General features: G+C 39.4%; 1 protein-coding gene across 2 annotated transcripts; it reads right to left on the bottom strand.

Annotated features, from left to right (window-relative positions):
* Window positions 1-17,054: 17,054 nt before the first annotated feature.
* Window positions 17,055-20,267, bottom strand: LOC122900320 (putative olfactory receptor 2B8). 2 transcript variants are annotated; one of them, XM_044238908.1, is made up of 2 exons: window positions 20,248-20,267; window positions 17,055-17,973 (listed from the first exon to the last, which is right to left on the bottom strand). In XM_044238908.1, the coding sequence occupies exons 1-2, from the start codon at window positions 20,265-20,267 to the stop codon at window positions 17,055-17,057; spliced, it is 939 nt and encodes a 312-aa protein (XP_044094843.1). The 2 variants fall into 2 exon arrangements, with proteins under 2 accessions (XP_044094843.1, XP_044094851.1); XM_044238916.1 differs by lacking the exon at window positions 20,248-20,267 and having other exon boundaries at window positions 17,055-17,984.
* Window positions 20,268-20,477: the final 210 nt, after the last annotated feature.

Raw genomic sequence — 20,477 nt, 5'->3', positions numbered from 1 at the left:
AATGGCAAGGTTTCATTCTTATTTATGATTAATATTCATTGTATGTATATATCACATCTTTTTCTAGTCATCTATTGATGCACTTTTGGATTGCTTCCATAGTTTGATTATTATAAATAATGCTGCTATAAACATAGTGGTACATGTATCACTTTGTATGGTCTTTTTTGGATAAATATCCAGTAGTGCCATTACTTGAGGGTAGGTTTGTTCTATATTTAAATTTTTGAGGAATCTCTATACTGTTTTCCACAGTGCATGCACCAGCTTACATTCCAACCAAGAGTTCAGGAGGTTCCTTTTTCTCCACAACCTCACTCGTGTTTTCTTCTCATGCTTGATTTTAGCCATTCTGACAAGTGTGAGGTAATATCTCATTGTGGTTTTGGGTTGCATTTCTCTGAAGAGCCATGATTTGAGCATCTATTCTGTATCTATTGAGATCTGTATGTCTTCTTTGGAGAAATGTCTGTTCATGTCTTCTGTCCATTTTTAAAATTTGACTATCTGGGGTTTTTGCATATTGTATGTATAAGATCTTTACATATTTTGAGTACTAACCCTTTATTAAATATGTCATTTATAAATCTTCTCCTATTCTTTTGGCTTTCTTTTTGTTTTGAGTAACAGTTTTTTTTCCCCTAAAAACTGTTCCAAAGTTATTTTATTATCTTTTAACTTTTTAATTATTTAAAAATTTTAATCCCAGTATAGCTAACATACAGTGTTATACTAGTTTCAGATGTATGATATACTGATTCAACACTTCCATCATCACAAATTTACTCTTTGTTTGCTATCACCGATGTAACCCCCCTACCACCACCACCATCCTTCTTATGGTATGAGTCAGCAGAGAGAGGCTTGGGAGATTCTCATATTATGTGTCCCTACCTTTGTAGCCCAGTTCTGACTTTAGACTGTCATTTGGTAGCATATTTGCAGTCTATAGATGGACCTCATAGATATATACAGAACATTCCACCCTAAAACAGCAGAATACTCATTCTTCTCAAGGGCACACGGAACCTTCTCCAGAATAGACCACGTACTGGGTCACAAATCAGGACTCAGCCGATACCAAAAGACTGAGATTATTCCCTGCATATTCTCAGATCACAATGCTTTGAAACTGGAGCTCAATCACAAGGAAAAGTACCGAAGGAACTCAAACACCTGGAAGCTAAAGACCACCTTGCTTAAGAATGCTTGGATCAACCAGGAGATCAAAGAAGAACTGAAACAATTCATGGAAACCAATGAGAATGAAGACACTTCGGTCCAAAACCTATGGGATACAGCAAAGGCGGTCCTAAGGGGAAAATATATAGCCATCCAAGCCTTGCTCAAAAAAATTGAAAAATCAAGAACACACCAGCTGTCTCTACACCTTAAAGAACTGGAGGATCAACAACAAATCAAACCAACTCCACACATAAGAAGGGGAATCATCAAGATTAGAGCTGAGATCAATGAGGGAGAAACCAGAGATACAGTAGAACGTATCAATGAAACTAGAAGCTGTTTTTTTGAAAGAATCAATAAGATCGATAAGCCACTGGCTACACTAATCCAAAAGAAAAGAGAGAAATCCCAAATTCATAAAATTATGAATGAAAAGGGAGAGATCACAACTAATGCCAAGGAAGTAGAAACAATCATCAGAAGTTATTACGAACAGTTATATGCCAATAAGCTTAGCAACCTAGATGAAATGGATGCATTCCTGGAAAAATATAAACTACCAACATTGAACCAGGAAGAAATCGACAACCTGAATAGACCGATATCTAATAACGAGATTGAAGCAGTGATCAAAAACCTTCCAAAAAACAAGAGCCCAGGACCTGACGGATTCCCTGGGGAATTCTACCAAACCTTCCAAGAAGAAATAACACCTATTCTCCTGAAGCTGTTTCAAAAAATTGAAGCAGAAGGAAAACTTCCAGACTCTTTCTATGAAGCCAGCATTACCCTGATCCCCAAACCAGGCAAGGACCATACCAAAAAGGAGAATTTCAGACCAATATCACTGATGAATATGGATGCTAAGATTCTCAACAAGATCCTAGCCAACAGGATCCAACAACACATTAAAAAGATTATCCACCATGATCAGGTGGGATTCATCCCTGGGCTACAAGGATGGTTCAACATTCGTAAATCAATCAATGTGATACAACAAATTAATATGAGAAGAGAGAAGATCCACATGGTCCTCTCAACTGATGCAGAAAAAGCATTTGACAAAATCCAACATCCGTTCCTGATTAAAACGCTTCAAAGTATAGGGATAGAGGGAACATTCCTGAACCTCATCAAATCTATCTATGAAAGACCCACAGCAAATATCATCCTCAATGGGAAAAAGCTTGCAGCCTTCCCATTGAGATCAGGAACAAGACAAGGATGCCCACTCTCACCACTCTTGTTCAACATAGTATTATAAGTCCTAGCAACAGCAATCAGACAACAGAGAGAAATAAAAGGTATCCAAATTGGTAATGAAGAAGTCAAACTCTCTCTCTTCGCAGATGACATGATTCTTTATATGGAAAACCCAAAAGACTCCACCCCCAAACTACTAGAACTCATACAGCAATTCAGCAGTGTGGCAGGATACAAAGTCAATGTGCAGAAATCAGTGGCTTTCTTATACACTAACAATGAAAATACAGAAAGGGAAATTAGAGAATCGATTCCATTTACTATAGCACCAAGAACCATAAGATACCTGGGAATAAACCTAACTAAAGAGGTAAAGGATCTATACTTGAGGAACTATAGAACACTCATGAAAGAAATTGAAGAAGACACAAATAGATGGAAGACCATTCCATGCTCTTGGATCGGAAGAATAAACATTGTTAAAATGTCTATACTGCCTAGAGCAATCTATACTTTTAATGCCATTGCGATCAAAATTCCACCGGCTTTCTTCAAAGAGCTGGAGCAAATAATCCTAAAATTTGTATGGAATCAGAAGAGACCCCGAATCGCTAAGGAAATGTTGAAAAACAAAAATAAAGCTGGCGGCATCACCTTACCTGATTTCAAGCTTTATTACAAAGCTGTGATCACCAAGACAGCATGGTACTGGCATAAAAACAGACACATAGACCAGTGGAACAGAGTAGAGAGCCCTGATATGGACTCTCAACTCTATGGTCAATTAATCTTCGACAAAACAGGAAAAAATATACAGTGGAAAAAAGACAGTCTCTTCAATAAATGGTGCTGGGAAAACTGGACAGCTATATGTAGAAGAATGAAACTCGATCATTCTCTTACACTGTACACAAAGATCAACTCAAAATGGATAGAGTGTAGGCTCTAAACTGACCCTCTGCATCATGCTGAAATCACTACTAGATCAGTAATCAGAGTATAGCTGCCCCTCTAAAACCCTCATGTATTCTGTAGTCTGTGCATTTCACAGTTACTCTTTGCCAGAGTTCTGCTCTTTCCAGGCTCACTGAGGCAGGAGGAACAGGTTATAAGTCCCTGTGAGCCCTTTCCTTTGTAGGTGACTTCAGATGCTTGTTTTATAATGTAAGTGAAAGCTTCTTTCATTGATGTGCTATTGTAGCTTATTTCAGACCTGGTTGTGCAGACTCTGGGAACCACTGTGCATGGAAATGTGGTTTGCTGGGAAGGTGGGCTCTATGTAAATGCAGAAATGAGAGGATGAATGACTGCTGCTCAGAAGGGTCAGGGGATGGGTTCCCTGAGGTGCCCTTAGAAACTGGATGCTTGCTTTGGGGAGGGAGACATTTCCTTCCCCCTCCCCACAGTGTTCTTCCAACTGTTTTGGAATGAAATGGAGATGATAGGGAGTAACAGGAGAAAAAAACCAAAGCTTAAGTACCTACATATGGAGGTCCAATAATGAAATCGAGACTCAAAGAAGTGATCATGTCAGGCAGGGTTAAAATTCTATAGAAAGATAAGAAATGTACGAGGAATTGGCAGGATAAAGAAAACAGGTGTTTGGGAGCTTTAGTTAGGAGAAATTCTAAATGGAATTCTTTTTGTTATGTCCAGTTAGCCACTATACAACACATCACTGGTTTTTGATGTAGTAAGTGTTCAGTGATTCGTTAACTGTATATAACACCCACTGCTCATCATAACATGTGCCCTCCTTAGTACTAATCACCTGGCAACCCCATCCCCATACCTTCTCCCCTCTGAAACCCTCAGATTATTTCCTGGAGTCCACAGTCTCTTATGATTCATCTCCCTCTCTGATTTCTTCCCCTTCAGTTTTCCCTCCTTTCTCCTGTGATCCTCCAAGCTATTCCTTATGTTACACATAGAGGTGAAACTATGTGATAATTGTCTTTCTCTGCTTGACTTACTCACTTAGCATAATTCCTTCCAGTTACATCCATGTTGCTGCAAATGGTAGTTATTCATCCTTTTTGATGGTTGATAATATTCTACTGTATACATACACCACATCTCCTTTATCCATTCATCTGTTGAAGGGCATCTTGGCTCTTTCTACAGTGTAGCTATTGTGGACATTGCTGCTATGAACATTAGAGTGCACGTGCCCCTTCTTTTCACTACATCTGTTTCTTTGGGGTAAATACCTAGTAGTGCAATTGCTGGGTCTTAGGGTAGCTCTATTTTTAACATCTTGAGGAAACTCCACACTGTTTGCCGAAGTGGCTATACCAGCTTCCATCCCACCAACAGTGGGAGAGTTCCCTTTTCTCCACATCCTCAGAAACATTTGTTGTTTCTTGTCTTGTTAATTTTTGTCATTCAAACTGTGTAAGGTGGTATCTCATTGTGGTTTTGCTTTGTATTTCTCTGATGCCGAGTGATGTTGAACATTTTTTCATGTGTCTGTTAGCCATTTGAATATCTTCTTTGGAGAAGTGTCTGTTGGTGTCTTCTGCCCAGTTTTTGACATGATTATCTGTTTTTTGGAGGTTGAGTTTGAGAAGTTCTTTATAGATCTTGGATATCTGCCTTTTGTCTGTAATGTCTTTTGCAAATACCTTCTCTCTTTCTGTGGGTTGCCTCTTAGTTTTGTTGACTGTTTTCTTTGCTGTAGAAGCCTTTTATCTTGATGAAATCTAAATTCATTTTTGCTTTTGTTTCCCTTGCCTTTAGAGATGTGTCTTGCAAGAAGCTTCTATGGCCCATGGCAAAGAGTTTACTGCCTATGTTCTCCTCTAGGATTTTGGTAGGTTCCTGTTTCACATTAAGATCTTTCATCCAGGGTCGCCTGGGTGGCTCAGTGGGTTGAGCCTCTGCCTTTGGCTCAGGTCATGATCTCAGGGTCCTGGAACCGAGCCCCACATCGGTCTCTCTGCCCACCAGGGAGTCTGCTTCCCTCTCTCTCTCTCTCTCTCTCTGCCTGCCTCTCTGCCTACTTGTGATCTCTGTCTGTTAAATAAATAAATAAAATCTTTAAAAAAAGATCTTTGATCCAGTTTGAGTTTATCTTTGTATATGGTATGATAGAATGGTCCAGTTTCATTCTTCTGCATGTGGTTGTCTAATTTTCCCAGCACCATTTATTGAAGAGACCGTTTTTTTCCCCATTGGATATTCTTTCCTGATCTGTCAAAAATTAGTTGACCATTGAGTTGAGGGTCCATTTCTGGGCTCTCTATTCTTTTCCATTGACCCAGGTGTCTGTTTTTTGCTGTCTTGATGATTATAACTTTGTAATAGAGCTTGAAGTCAGACACTTTGGTTTTCTCTTTCAACATTCCCCTGGTGATTCAATTTGGGGTCTTCTCTGGTTCCGTACAAATTTTAGGATTGTTTGTTGCAGCTTCTTGAAAAGTGCCAGTGGTATTTTTGCATTGAAAGTGTAGATTGCTCTGGGAAACATGGACATTTTCACAATGTTTATTCTTCCTATCCATGAGCATGGAATGTTTTTCCACCTCTTTGTGTCTTCCTCAATTTCTTTTATAAGTGTTCTATTGTTTCTTTATCTATCTATATAGATCCTTTATCTCTTTGGGTAAGTAAAGATACCTCTGGGTACCTCATGGTTTTTGGGTGCTATTGTAAATGGAATCGATTCCCTAATTTCTTTTTCTTCTGTCTCATTGTTAGTGTATAGAAATGCATGTTATTTCTGTGCTTTGATTTTTGTATCTTGCCACATTATTGAATTGCTGTATGAGTTCTAGTAATTTTGGGGATTGAGACTATTAGGTTTTCCACATAAAGAATCATGTTATCTGGGAAGAGAGTTTGACTTCTTCTTCGCCAATCTAAGTGTATTTTATTTCTTTTGGTTGTCTGATTGCTGAGGTTAGGACTTCTACTACTATGTTGAACAAAGGTGGTGAGAGTGGGCATCCCTGTTGTGTTCTTAAGAGAAAAGCTCTCAGTTTTTCCCCATTGAGAATGAATGAGTGAAAAGCTGTGTGCTTTTCATAGATGGCTTTTATGAAATTGAGGTATATTCTCTCTATCCCTATATTTTAAAGAGTTTGAGTCAGGGAAGGATGATGTATTTTGTCAAATGCTTTTTCTGCATCAATTGAGAGAATTATATGGTTGTCTCTTTGATAATGTGCTCTATCACATTTTTGATTTGACAATGTTAAACCACCCTTGCTCCCAGGAATAAATCCCACCTAGTTGTGATGGAAAATCCTTTTAGTGTACTATTGGATCCTATTAGCTAGGATCTTATTGGGTATTTTGGCATCCATGTTCATCAGGGATATTGGTCTGTAATTCTCCTTTTTCATGGGGTCTTTGCCTGGTTTTGGGATCAGGGTAATGCTGGCCTCATAGAATGAGTTTGAGAGTTTTCCTTCTATTTTTATTTTTTGAAATAGCTTCAGTAGAATAGATATTATTTTGTATCTGAATGTTTGGTAGAATTCCCCTGGGAAGCCATCAAGCCCTGGACTTTTGTTTTTTGGGAAATTTTGTTTTGTTTTGTTTTTTAACTGTCCCAGTTTCTTTGCTGGTTATTTGTCAGTTCAGATTGTCTATTTCTTCCTGTTTCAGTCTTGGTAGTTTGTAAGTCCAGGGATGCATCCATTTCTTCCAAATTGTCAAGTTTTTGTCATATAGCTGCTGGTAATAAGTTCTAATAATTGTCTCTATTCCTTTGGTATTGGTCATGATCTCTCCCCTTTCATTCATGATTTTATTAATTTGGGTCCTTTCTCTTTGCTTTTGGATAAGTCTGGCCAGAGGTTTATTGATCTTATTAATTCTTTCACAGAACCAGCTTCTAGTTTTGTTGAGCTGTTCTACTCTTTTTCTGGTTTCTATTTCATTCATTTCTGCTCTAATCTTTATTTTTTTCTCTGCTCCTGCTTGGTTTAGGCTTTATTTGCTGTTCTTTATCTAGGTCCTTTAGGTGCAAGGTGGGCTTGTGCATGTGGGATTTTTCTACCTTTTTGAGAGAGGCTTGGATGGCTATGTATTTCCCCCTTAGGACTGCCTATGCCGTATCCCTTAGGTTTTGGACAGGTATGTTTTGACTCTCATTGGCTTGCATGAATTTTTTAAGTTCTTCTTTAATTTCTTGTTTACCCAATCATTCTTTACCAGGATGTTCTTTACCTTCCAAGTGTTTGTGCTCCTTCCAAATTTTTTCTTGTGGTTGAATTCCAGTTTCAAAGCATTGTGGTTTAATAACATGCAGGGAATAACTTCTGTCTTTTGGTATTGGTTGAGACCTGATTTGTGACCCAGAGAAAGTTCCACGTCCACCTGGGAAGAATGTGTATTCTGTTGTTTTAAGGGATAATGTTCTGTATATATCTAAGAAGTCCACTGGTCCAATGTATCTTTCACAGGTCTTCTTTCTTTGTTCATCTTCTGCTTGATGATCTGTCTACTGCTGAGAGTGGAGTGTTGACATATCCTACTATTAATATATTATTATCAATATCTTTCTTTATTTTAGTTATTAATTGTTTTATATAAATGGCTGCTCCCATACTGGGGGCCTAGATATTTACATTTGTTAGATCTTCTTGTTGGATAGACCCTTTAAGTATAATATAGGGTCCCTCGATGTCTCTTATTACTGTCTGTGTTTAAAGTCTAATTTGTCTGAAATGAGGATTGCTACCCCAGCTTTCTTCTGAGATCTATTAGCAAGGTTCTCCATCTCCTCACTTTCAATCTGGAGGTGTCTTTAGGTTCAAAATGAGTCTCTTGTAGACAACATATGGATGGTTCCTGTTTTTTTACTCCATCTGCTTCCTTGTTTCATTTGCTAGGAGCATTTAACCCATTTACATTTAGAGTGACTATTGAAAGATATGAATTTAGTGCCATTGCATTGCCTGTGAAATCCCTCTTTCCATAGATATTTTGTTTCTTTCTGGTCTGTGTGACTCTTGGGGTTTCTCTTTATTTACAGAATCCCCCTTAATATTTGAGGACTGGCTTGGTGGTCACATATTCTTTCAGTTTCTGCTTGTCCTGGAAGCGCTTTAGCTCTCATCCATTCTGAATGACATCCTAGCTGGATAAAGTATTCTTAGTTGCAAACAGCATCCTTCTAAAGAATGAATGGGTCAACCGGGAAATTAAAGAAGAATTGAAAAAAATCATGGAAACAAATGATAATGAAAATACAACGGTTCAAAATCTGTGGGACACAACAAAGGCAGTCCTGAGAGGAAAATATATAGCGGTACAAGCTTTTCTCAAGAAACAAGAAAGGTCTCAGCTACACAACTTAACCCTACACCTAAAGGAGCTGGAGAAAGAACAAGAAAGAAACCCTAAGCCCAGCAGGAGAAGAGAAATCATAAAGATCAGAGCAGAAATCAATGAAATAGAAACCAAAAAAACAGTAGAACAAATCAACCAAACTAGGAGCTGGTTCTTTGAAAGAATTAATAAAATTGATAAACCCTTGGCCAGACTTATCAAAAAGAAAAGAGAAAGGACCCAAATAAATAAAATCATGAATGAAAGAGGAGAGATCACAACTAACACCAAAGAAATGCAAACTATTATAAGAACATACTATGAGCAACTCTACGCCAACAAATTTGACAATCTGGAAGAAATGGATGCATTCCTAGAAACATATAAACTACCAAAATTGAACCAGGAAGAAATGGAAAGCCTGAACAGACCCATAACCAGTAAGGAGATTGAAACAGTCATTAAAAATCTCCAAACAAACAAAAGCCCAGGGCCAGACGGCTTCCCGGGGGAATTCTACCAAACATTTAAAGAAGAACTAATTCCTATTCTCCTGAAACTGTTCCAAAAAATAGAAACGGAAGGAAAACTCCCAAACTCATTTTATGAGGCCAGCATCACCTTGATCCCAAAACCAGACAAGGATCCCATCAAAAAAGAGAGCTATAGACCAATATCATTAATGAACACAGATGCAAAAATTCTCACCAAAATACTAGCCAATAGGATTCAACAGTACATTAAAAGGATTATTCACCACGACCAAGTGGGATTTATCCCAGGGCTGCAAGGTTGGTTCAACATCCGCAAATCAGTCAATGTGATACAACACATCAATAAAAGAAAGAACAAGAACCATATGATACTCTCAATAGATGCTGAAAAAGCATTTGACAAAGTACAGCATCCCTTCCTGATCAAAACCCTTCAAAGTGTAGGGATAGAGGGCACATACCTCAATATCATGAAAGCCATCTATGAAAAACCCACTGCAAATATCATTCTCAATGGAGAAAAACTGAAAGCTTTTCCACTAAGGTCAGGAACACGGCAGGGATGTCCATTATCACCACTGCTATTCAACATAGTACTAGAAGTCCTAGCCTCAGCAATCAGACAACAAAAGGAAATTAAAGGCATCCAAATCGGCAAAGAAGAAGTCAAATTATCACTCTTCGCAGATGATATGATACTCTATGTGGAAAACCCAAAAGACTCCACTCCAAAACTGCTAGAACTTGTACAGGAATTCAGTAAAGTGTCAGGATATAAGATCAATGCACAGAAATCAGTTGCATTTCTCTACACCAACAACAAGACAGAAGAAAGAGAAATTAAGGAGTCAATCCCATTTACAATTGCACCCCAAACCATAAGATACCTAGGAATAAACCTAAACAAAGAGGCTAAGAATCTATACTCAGAAAACTATAAAGTACTCATGAAAGAAATTGAGGAAGACACAAAGAAATGGAAAAATGTTCCATGCTCCTGGATTGGAAGAATAAATATTGTGAAAATGTCTATGCTACCTAAAGCAATCTACACATTTAATGCAATTCCTATCAAAGTACCATCCATCTTTTTCAAAGAAATGGAACAAATAATCCTAAAATTTATATGGAACCAGAAAAGACCTCGAATAGCCAAAGGGATATTGAAAAACAAAGCCAAAGTTGGTGGCATCACAATTCCGGACTTCAAGCTTTATTACAAAGCTGTCATCATCAAGACAGCATGGTACTGGCACAAAAACAGACACATAGACCAATGGAACAGAATAGAGAGCCCAGAAATAGACCCTCAACTCTATGGTCAACTAATCTTTGACAAAGCAGGAAAGAATGTCCAATGGAAAAAAGACAGCCTCTTCAATAAATGGTGTTGGGAAAATTGGACAGCCACATGCAGAAAAATGAAATTGGACCATTTCCTTACACCACACACAAAAATAGATTCAAAATGGATTAAGGACCTCAATGTGAGAAAGGAATCCATCAAAATCCTTGAGGAGAACACAGGCAGCAACCTCTTCGACCTCAACCACAGCAACATCTTCCTAGGAACATCGCCAAAGGCAAGGGAAGCAAAGGCAAAAATGAACTATTGGGATTTCATCAAGATCAAAAGCTTTTGCACAGCAAAGGAAACAGTTAACAAAATCAAAAGACAACTGACAGAATGGGAGAAGATATTTGCAAACGACATGTCAGATAAAGGACTAGTGTCCAAAATCTATAAAGAACTTAACAAACTCAACACCCAAAGAACAAATAATCCAATCAAGAAATGGGCAGAGGACATGAACAGACGTTTCTGCAAAGAAGACATCCAGATGGCCAACAGACACATGAAAAAGTGCTCCATATCACTCGGCATCAGGGAAATACAAATCAAAACCACAATGACATATCACCTCACACCAGTCAGAATGGCTAAAATCAACAAGTCAGGAAATGACAGATGTTGGCGAGGATGCAGAGAAAGGGGAACCCTCCTACACTGTTGGTGGGAATGCAAGCTGGTGCAACCACTCTGGAAAACAGCATGGAGGTTCCTCAAAATGTTGAAAATAGAACTGCCCTATGACCCAGCAATTGCACTACTGGGAATTTACCCTAAAGATACAAACGTAGTGATCCAAAGGGGCACGTGCACCCGAATGTTTATAGCAGCAATGTCCACAATAGCCAAACTATGGAAAGAACCTAGATGTCCATCAACAGATGAATGGATCAAGAAGATGTGGTATATATACACAACGGAATACTATGCAGCCATCAAAAGAAACGAAATCTTGCCATTTGAGACAACATGGATGGAACTAGAGCGTATCATGCTTAGCGAAATAAGTCAAGCGGAGAAAGACAAATATCATATGATCTCCCTGATATGAGGAAGTGGTGATGCAACATGGGGGCTTAAGTGGGTAGGAGAAGAATACATGAAACAAGATGGGATAGGGAGGGAGACAAACCATAAGAGACTCTTAATCTCACGAAACAAACTGTGGGTTGCTGGGGGGAGGGGTGTTGGGAGAAGAGGGGTAGGGTTATGGACATTGGGGAGGGTATGTGCTTTTGGGTAAATTGGAAGGGGAGATGAACCATGAGAGACTATGGACTCTGAAAAACAATCTGAGGGGTTTGAAGTGGCGGGGGGGGTGGGAGGTTGGGGTACCAGGTTGTGGGTATTATAGAGGGCACAGCTTGCATGGAGCACTGGGTGTGGTGAAAAAATAATGAATACTGTTTTTCTGAAAATAAATAAATTGGAAAAAAAAAAGAACCCCCCCCCAAAAAAAGTATTCTTAGTTGCATATTCATTTCATTTAGTACCCTGAATATATCTTGCCAACACTTTCTGACTCACCAGGTGTCTGTGGATAGATCTAATGTTCTTTTGATGTTACTCCCTGTAGGGACCCTTTTCCCTAGGTGTTCTCAGGATTTTTTCCTTGGTTGTACAATTTTCAAGCCTCACTATTATACGTTCAGGTGTTGAGCTATATTCATTGATTTTGGGAGAGGTTCTCTCAGCCTCTTGGACTCAAGTGCTTTTTTTCCTCCCCCAGAATAGGGAAGTTTTCAGCTATGATTTGCTCAAATATACCTTATAGCACCCTCTTTCTCTCTCTCTCTCTCCACCCCCTTAGGGATCCCAATATTTCTGACATTGGAACTTTTCATGGCACCATTAACCTCTACAATCCTTTTCTCATGTGTTACTAAAAGCTTGTCTCTGTTTTCTTCCACTTTCTTCTATCAGCTTGTCTTCTAGATCACTAATTTTTTTTCTGCCTCATTTACTCTGGCTGTTAGAGTATCCAGTTTAGACTGCAACACATTCATAGCATTTTTAAGTTTGGCCTGATTAGATCTCATTTCTAACCTTAGAAATTCTATATTGTCACTAATGCTTCTTTCAAGTCTAGCTGTTGATGTCATGCTTGCTCTCCAGAGTTCTATCTCTAACATTTTGCTTATATCCATATCCATTAGTTCTGTGGCAGATGACATTGTCTCTGTTTCTTTTCTTTGTTGAGAGTTCCAACTCCTAGTCATTCTCTCAAGGGATCGTTGGTTGAATGATCAGAGTCCAAAATATCAACCAGGACCTAAGCAAGACTCACCCTAGGAAAATCCAGAGTGGTTGGAAACCACCAACAAAAACAAAGCCAAAAGGAAATACATAATAAAATTCATAAAATTAAAAAAAAAATTTAAAGGAGAGGTGAGGGGAAGGTAGGCTATAATCTTTCAGTGTGGACAAAGCAGCATATTTCAGTTGTCTCTGGGTGTATTTTGGTCTGTTTTTTAGAGGACACGACTTCCCAAAACTACAAGGAAAGTAAAACGTGTGTGTGTGTGTGTGTAAAACTGGATAGGGAAAAAAGGACTACAATAAAGCATATATCTGTAAAGAAATATAGGTATGAAAAAGCACAAGTTAAAGAGCTACTATGAAATATAAGTTTATATAATAAACATCTAGTTGAAATGAGAAAAAGGTAAAAGAAAAACAGAGAAAAAGCATTAAAAAAAGAATAAGAAAGAAAGAAAAAGAGAGCTGTGTCTGGAAAAAAAACAAAAAAAAAAGCCTGGAGGCAATGTCTGCAGCTCAGCTGGATCTCAATATACTATTTTTCTCTGGCATTAGAATTTTATAGTCTTATGGGGCCCATAGGGTTGTCATGCCCTTGTTCTTCCAGCATGTCTTCTGGGATAGCGGCCTGCTCTGCTGTTTCTCAGGCAACCCTCGTTGGGGGGAATTGCCCTGGCCCTGTTGGAGTGGCGAGGGGAGATGAATGGGCTCAGTGGAAACAGGTCTTATGTGTGGCTTTTGTCCTCTGGTGGCTTTCCATGCCTCTTCCAAGGGTTAGAGCAAAAATGGCTGCACCCAACCTCTGGTGGATAGAAGAGAAATCACAGTCTGCTCTCTTCACTAAACCCTCCAATACAAACAGTCTCCATTTCTATATGTGCCACAGAAAGCTACAACCTACCACTGTGCATGCCCACAGTAACTCTCTCAGGTTGAACCAGGGGCCTGGGAGTGTCCCTGCCTTTTATGCTTCTAAATCTTCGAGCAGCTGTGGGCTCCTGCATGCACACCTGCAGCTCCTGGATTCTAGCTGGGCACTGCTCTAAAGCCCTTTCCCAGCCACCACCACTCTGTGAGTTTTTGTCCAGTCCCTGCACAGGCTCCTGGTATTTCAGGCTGCCCAAGAGAAGAGATTCTCAACTGGCCTGACTTGCAGTTTATGGCGATCTGAGCTGAGACCCTTCCTGGCGATGCTGACCAGAACCTGCATCCTGGCTCCACTGTTAAGGCATTCTGCTACTCTGGGAAGCACCTTTGGTTCTGAGGCTTCTCAATCACCCCTTTAACTCTGTGACTCCTCATATCCTGAGACCATAATGCTCTACCTAGAATTCTGCCTTTTCATCTCCAGAACCCCTTTCAGAGAGGGATGTTGTTCCCTAGAGCAGATTTCCAAGGTTCTGCTTTTGCACTCTGGTGCTATATCCTTTCCAGGAGTCAGCTTCTGGAGGCTCCCTCCCCCTTCTGTTTATCTTCTGATATTTCCCCGAGGATTCACAACTCTGCATGTCCTCCATTGCAAAAAGAAGTCACTTTTCTAGAGATCCAAATATATATTCTTACATTTCAGGCTGATTACGTGGGTGTTCAGAATGGTTTGGTAGATATTCAGCTAAATTCAGGGACCAGCTGAAATGGGTCCCTTACTCCTCTGTCATCTTTGATTTGAGGGATTTAAAGTAACCATTTGGGTATAACTGTCAGGATGTGGTTGAAACCTAATGGAGAGCAGGAAATTTGTCACCATCAGGGATAAACAGTAATAAAAAGTTATTTTTTTACTGGCATACATGAAGCATCACTATGGTGTCAACATAGATCCCAGGTCTTCATCATTTCTGATGGAATCATAGAACTCCATTGTATAAATGGACCATATCTTCTTTGCCCATTCATCTGTTGAAGGGCATCTTGGCTCTTTCCACAGTTTGACGACTGTGGCCATTGCTGCTTTATACAGATGACCCTTCTTTTCAGTCCATCTGCATCTTTGGGGTAAATACCCCATAGTGCAATTGCAGGGTCATAGGATAGCTCTGTTTTTAATTTCTTAAGGAATCTTTCTTATGGAGATTCCTTAAGATTTTCCAAAGTGTTCATACCACCTTGTATTCCACTAACTTTTGTATCAACATGGATGTGACTGGAGGATATTATGCTGAGTAAAATAAGCCAAGCAGAGAGAGTCAATTGTCTTATGGTTTTCACTTACTTATGGAGCATAAGGAATAACACAGAGGATATTGGGAGAAGGAGAGAAGTGAGTTGGAGGAATTGGAGGGGGAGAAAAACCATGAGAGACTGTGGAATCTGAGAAACAAACTGAGGGTTTTGGGGGGAGGGTTGGTGAGCATGGTCATGGGTATTAAGGAGGGCATGTATTGAATGAAGCAATGGCTGTGGTCCATAAACAATGAATCTTGGAACACTGAAAAAATAAGATAAATTTTTTAAAAAAGATATATCTCAGGTCTTGATTTCAAGTGGGAATATTGCTATTAGCAATACAAAGAGAACCTGACCATGTGCATGACCTCCCCTGGCTGTCATTTCCAGCCTCCACATGCTGTCTCTACAGCAAGATAACTTGTCATGAGCATGACCAGCTCAGGGTTCAAGGCCCTAGGGATGCCGGTTAGCTGTCAGGAGAGGGAACAGTAAAGTTCTTATGCATATGTGTCCAGTCCAAGACACAAACACATTTACCAACACTGGGTTAACGCATTGGGAAAACCTTCCAAAACCAGAAACATTTCTGTGAAGATGGCATTGTCAAAGCTCCAGCCTCCATGGGAAAATACACTATTTGTGACAACACATATATACAGAAACCCAGATCCATACCCCAAAACACATTTACGTGCAAACTGAGCTGGAGTTAAGATCGAAGGGCAACAGTGTCAGATTCAGTTGTTTGGGGATGTTTATTTTTATTACTCCTAATTCAGAATTGTGTGACAGTTCATCATGAGATGGCTATTTGTAAAGTAGGGACGTATGGAGATGTTTAATAACTAATATACATTGTATTTATTCTTTACATTTCCTCGTGGTGAATCTAAGTAAGCTCCACAGATATGGCATTTCTTGTGAAATAGAGGGCACTTCCTATATTTTTATAGTATTGAAATATATGGGGCTTTTGGTGGATGTGAAATATAAAAGCATTGATCAGTTGATGCCTGGATTGAAGAATTTACAAAATAGTATGAAGAGAGGGTCTAATGTCTTTTACCCTATGGAACTTTTGCTGCGTTATTGTAGGTAAAAGAGAATCTAAAGCAGGGCTTTGGTCATGTTCTGTTCATGATACTGTGCTCACGAGCACTGGGTGTGGTGAAAATATAATGAATACTGTTTTTCTGAAAATAAATAAATTGAAAAAAAAGAAATAAATTTAAAAAAAAACAGTAAAAAAATTGAATTAAACAATTAAAAAAAAAAGAGTCATTTGTAACGAACAGGCTGGCCCACGGACACAAACAACAACTTGTAGGCCTCACGTTGGTGCTCGTCTGGCTATGCCCAAACTCGCTTGTCAGCACCACCTGCTTGTGGCCATCGATGCTCCCACTGTCACTGGCAGCTCTGCATCAGGTCTTCAATGTCCGGGACAGGAAGGTTACCTAAAATCACTGTCGCACTGGTGTTGTCACACTAGGGCCCGATATCTGAGTGGATTTATCAGGACTGATGTTAATAGGCTTTTATCTGAGCTGAAAGTCTGTTTTTCCCAGAGTTGCCCAACTACTTCTATGAAAAAGCTGTGATACAGTCAGCCAGTGGACCTCGTAATAGAGCCATGGTCACAATGCAAAAAAAAGTGATATGCCTCCAATGGTTTGCTAGGAAAAAATGCTAGCATTTCTCTAGCAATTGGAGAATTCTCTAGCAATTCTCTAGTGTTGGAGGCATATCACTTATTAGTATTAGTATTTCTTATCATCTTTTAGTCATTTGTATTATTATTTTCCCTATGACTTTATGATATGTGTGTGTCTTCTTGCACAAAGGAATGAAAGAGTGTTCCCAAATGAGGGGGGAATATGAAAAACGTCTGAAGTTTCTTAAAATGAAATATGATGCAGATGCTCTAGGAGAATCTCTGAAGGCTTCATGAACCCATGAACTTGGATTTTGAGCACCCACTTGCATTAAAGCATCAGGTAAGAAAATTCCCTTCAGAGATGTTACAGGAAAATTTTGGATGACATGGGGAGAACACAATCCTCTTAAAATCTCTGACAGTCAAAATCTTCCATCAAAGGGTCTTCCCCGCCCTGTCATCTGGAGTCCTGTCCCCTGCAAAGCACCTTCTTCATTGCTCCTGTCACATCCTTGTTCCTCAGTGTATATACGACAGGGTTGACTGTGGGGGTGACGATGGTGTAGAACAGAGAAACAAACTTGCCCTGATCCTGGGAGTAGTTGTTGCTGGGCTGGAGGTAAGCATAGATGGCCGTGCCATAGAACAGGGAGACCACTGTGATGTGGGACCCACATGTGCCAAATGCTTTCCTCTGCTCTGCAGATGACTTTATTCTTAAGACCGCCCTGACAATCCAACCATAGGAGACTGTGATTAATGTCACAGGTATGAGGAGAATGACCACACCAACAAAGAAGAGCTCAGACTCATTCACAGTGGTGTCTACACAGGCAAGCTTGAGCAGTGGGGGGACCTCACAAAGGAAGTGGTCTATTTTATTTCTCTCACAAAGTGGTAAAAGGAATGTGAGCACTGTCTGCAATAAGGAGTTGCCAAAACCAAAGAACCATGACGCAGAAGCCATGAGGGCACAGAGACGGGGGTGCATGATCACGGCGTACTGCAGGGGCTTGCAGATGGCTGCATAGCGGTCAAACACCATGATGCCTAACAGAATGCATTCCGTGCATCCCAGCCCAAGCGAGATGAAGAGCTGAGCCACACAGCCACCAAACGAGATAGACTTGTCTGCTCTCCTGAGATGAACCAGGAGCTGCGGGACAGTGCTGGTCGTGTAACACAGGTCCAGGAAGCTTAGGTTGGAGAGGAAAAAGTACATGGGAGTCTGAAGATGTGGGTCAAGGTGGGCCAAGGCAATGATGGTGGTGTTTCCCAGCAGAGTGAACCGATAGAAGATCAGAAGAACCACAAAGAGGACTAGCTCCAGGTAAGGCCTGTCAGAGAACCCCAGCAGGATAAACTCCGTGAAAGAACTGCCATTCTTTCTGTTCCATCCTCTGCTAGCACATGTTTCCTGTTAGGACCAAGCATTTAGCAATTTTTAAAGGAAATCTTCAAAAAAGTAAACAGTTGGTGGTGTGGGAGGAGGATCTATTACGTTTTAAAATAAAGGCCATTGGATTTTATGAGTAATAATTTGAAGAAATTATGTACTCATTGAAATTGCATAGCCTATACCAATTTAGTTACACATTATCACAAAAAATCATTTTTACTTAATATAAGAAAAAATACATAATGTCCCCTGTATTTGCATCAATTGTAGGTACAAAATATCTTTTGGTTAGAGATTAATGGCACTTAAAGTACTGTAAATATGTAGGTTCATTAAACATTTTTAAAGTATTTATCGAAATTAAATTTAGTCAACATAAACTCTATTATTAGTTTCAGAGGTAGAATTCAGTGATTCATCAGTTGTGTATAACATCTTGTGCCGATTACATCATATGCCTTCCTTAATGTCCATCATCCACTTACCCAGTTCTCCCACTCACCACCCCTCCAGCAACCCTCAGTTTGTTTCCTATGGTTAGACTTCCTCTCTATTTTCATCTTAATTTATTTTTACTTCCTTTCCCCTAGGTTCATCTGTTTGATTTCTTAAATTCCACATATGAGTGAAATCAGACTTTCTCTGACTTATTTTGCTTAGCATAATACCCTCTAGTTCCATCTTGTCATTGTAAATGACAAGATTTCATTCTTTTTGATAGCTGAGTAATATTCATTTAGATAAAGATAGCTAAAGCTAAAATTATATATATATATATATATATATATATATATATATATATATAAATAGTCTTTATCCATTCATTTGTCAGTGGACACCTGGGCTCTTTTTATATTTTGGCTATTGTGGGCATTGCTGATATAAACATTGGGGTGCAGGTGCCCTTTCAAATAATTATGTTTCTATCCTCTGGATAAATACCTAGTAGTGCAATTACCAGGTTGTAGGGTAACTCTTTTTTCAACCTTTTGAGGAGTTTTCCAGAGTGGCTGCACCAGTTTGCATTCCCACCAACAGTGTAGAGGGTACCCCTTTCTCTGTAACCTTGCCAATATCTGTTGTTTCCTGACTTGTTAATTTTAGCCATTCTGACCAGTGTGAGGTGGTATCTCATTGTGGTTTTGAGATGTATTCCCATGATGCTGAGTGATATTGATCAAATGGGATTACTTTCCATACTCATGGACTGAAAGATTTATATTGTTAAAATGCTTAAACTATCCAAACAATCTATACATTAAATGCACTCCCTATCAAAATACCATTAACACTTTTCACAGAGCTGGAACAATCCTAAAATTTGTATTGCACCAGAAAGACCCACACAGCCAAAATAATGTTGAAAAACAAAACAAAACAAAGCGGGAAGCATCAGAATTCTGGACTTCAAGCTGTGTTACAAAACTGTAATTGTGGAGACATTATGGTACTGCCACAAAAACAGACACATAGAACAATGGAACAGAATAGAGAACCCAGAAATGGATTATCAACTCTATGGCCACCTAGTCTTTGACAAAGCAGGAAAGAATATCCAGTGGAAAAAAGACAGTCTCTTCAGCAAATGATGCTGGGAAAATTGAATAGCCACATGCAGAAGAGTGAAACTGGATCATTTTTTATACCACAAACAAAAATAAACTCAAAATGAAAGAAAGACCTAAATGTGAGACAGGAATACATCAAAATCCTAGAGGAGATCCCAGGCAGCATGCTTTTTGACCTCTGCTGTAGCAACCAGATGTGTCTCCTTGGGCAAGAGAACAAAAGCAAAAATTAACTATTGGGACTTCATCAATATAGAAAGCCTCTGCACAGGGAAGGAAACTCTTAACAAAACAGAAATTCAACCTATGGAATGGGAGAAGACATTTGCAAATGACATATGTGATAGAGGATTAGTATCCAAAATCTATAAAGAACTTGTCAAACTCAGCACCCCAAAAATAAACAATCCAGTTAGAAAAGGGCAGGAGACATTGGACAGATATTTCTCCAAAGACATCCAAATGACTGATTGACACATGAGAAGATGCTCAGTCATCATCAGGGAAGCACAAATCAATACCATGATGAGATATCACCTCACACCTGTCAGAATGGCGAACATGAACAACATAGGAAACACAAGGATGTTGGCAGGGATGTGGAGAAAAGGGAACCCTCTTACCTTGTTGGGAATGCAAGCTGGTCAGCCACTCTGGAAAACAGTATGGAGGGTCCTCAGAACGTTGAAAATAGAGCTCCCATCAATTGCACTACTGGGTATTTACTTCAAATACACAAATATAGTGATCTGAAGGGGCACCTGCACCCCAATGTTTATAGCAGCAGTGTCCACAATAACCAAAGTATGGAAAAAGCCCAGATGTCCATCGACAGATGAATGGATAAAGAAGATGTGGTATATAATAAAGAAGACAATGGAATATTATGCAACCATCAAAAAAGAAATCTTGC

The sequence above is a fragment of the Neovison vison genome, chromosome 1, assembly GCF_020171115.1.
Source record: "Neovison vison isolate M4711 chromosome 1, ASM_NN_V1, whole genome shotgun sequence".
Lineage (NCBI taxonomy): Eukaryota > Metazoa > Chordata > Mammalia > Carnivora > Mustelidae > Neogale > Neogale vison.
Note: the sequence above shows the minus strand (reverse complement) of the source record. Positions and strands in the feature narration are given on the sequence as shown.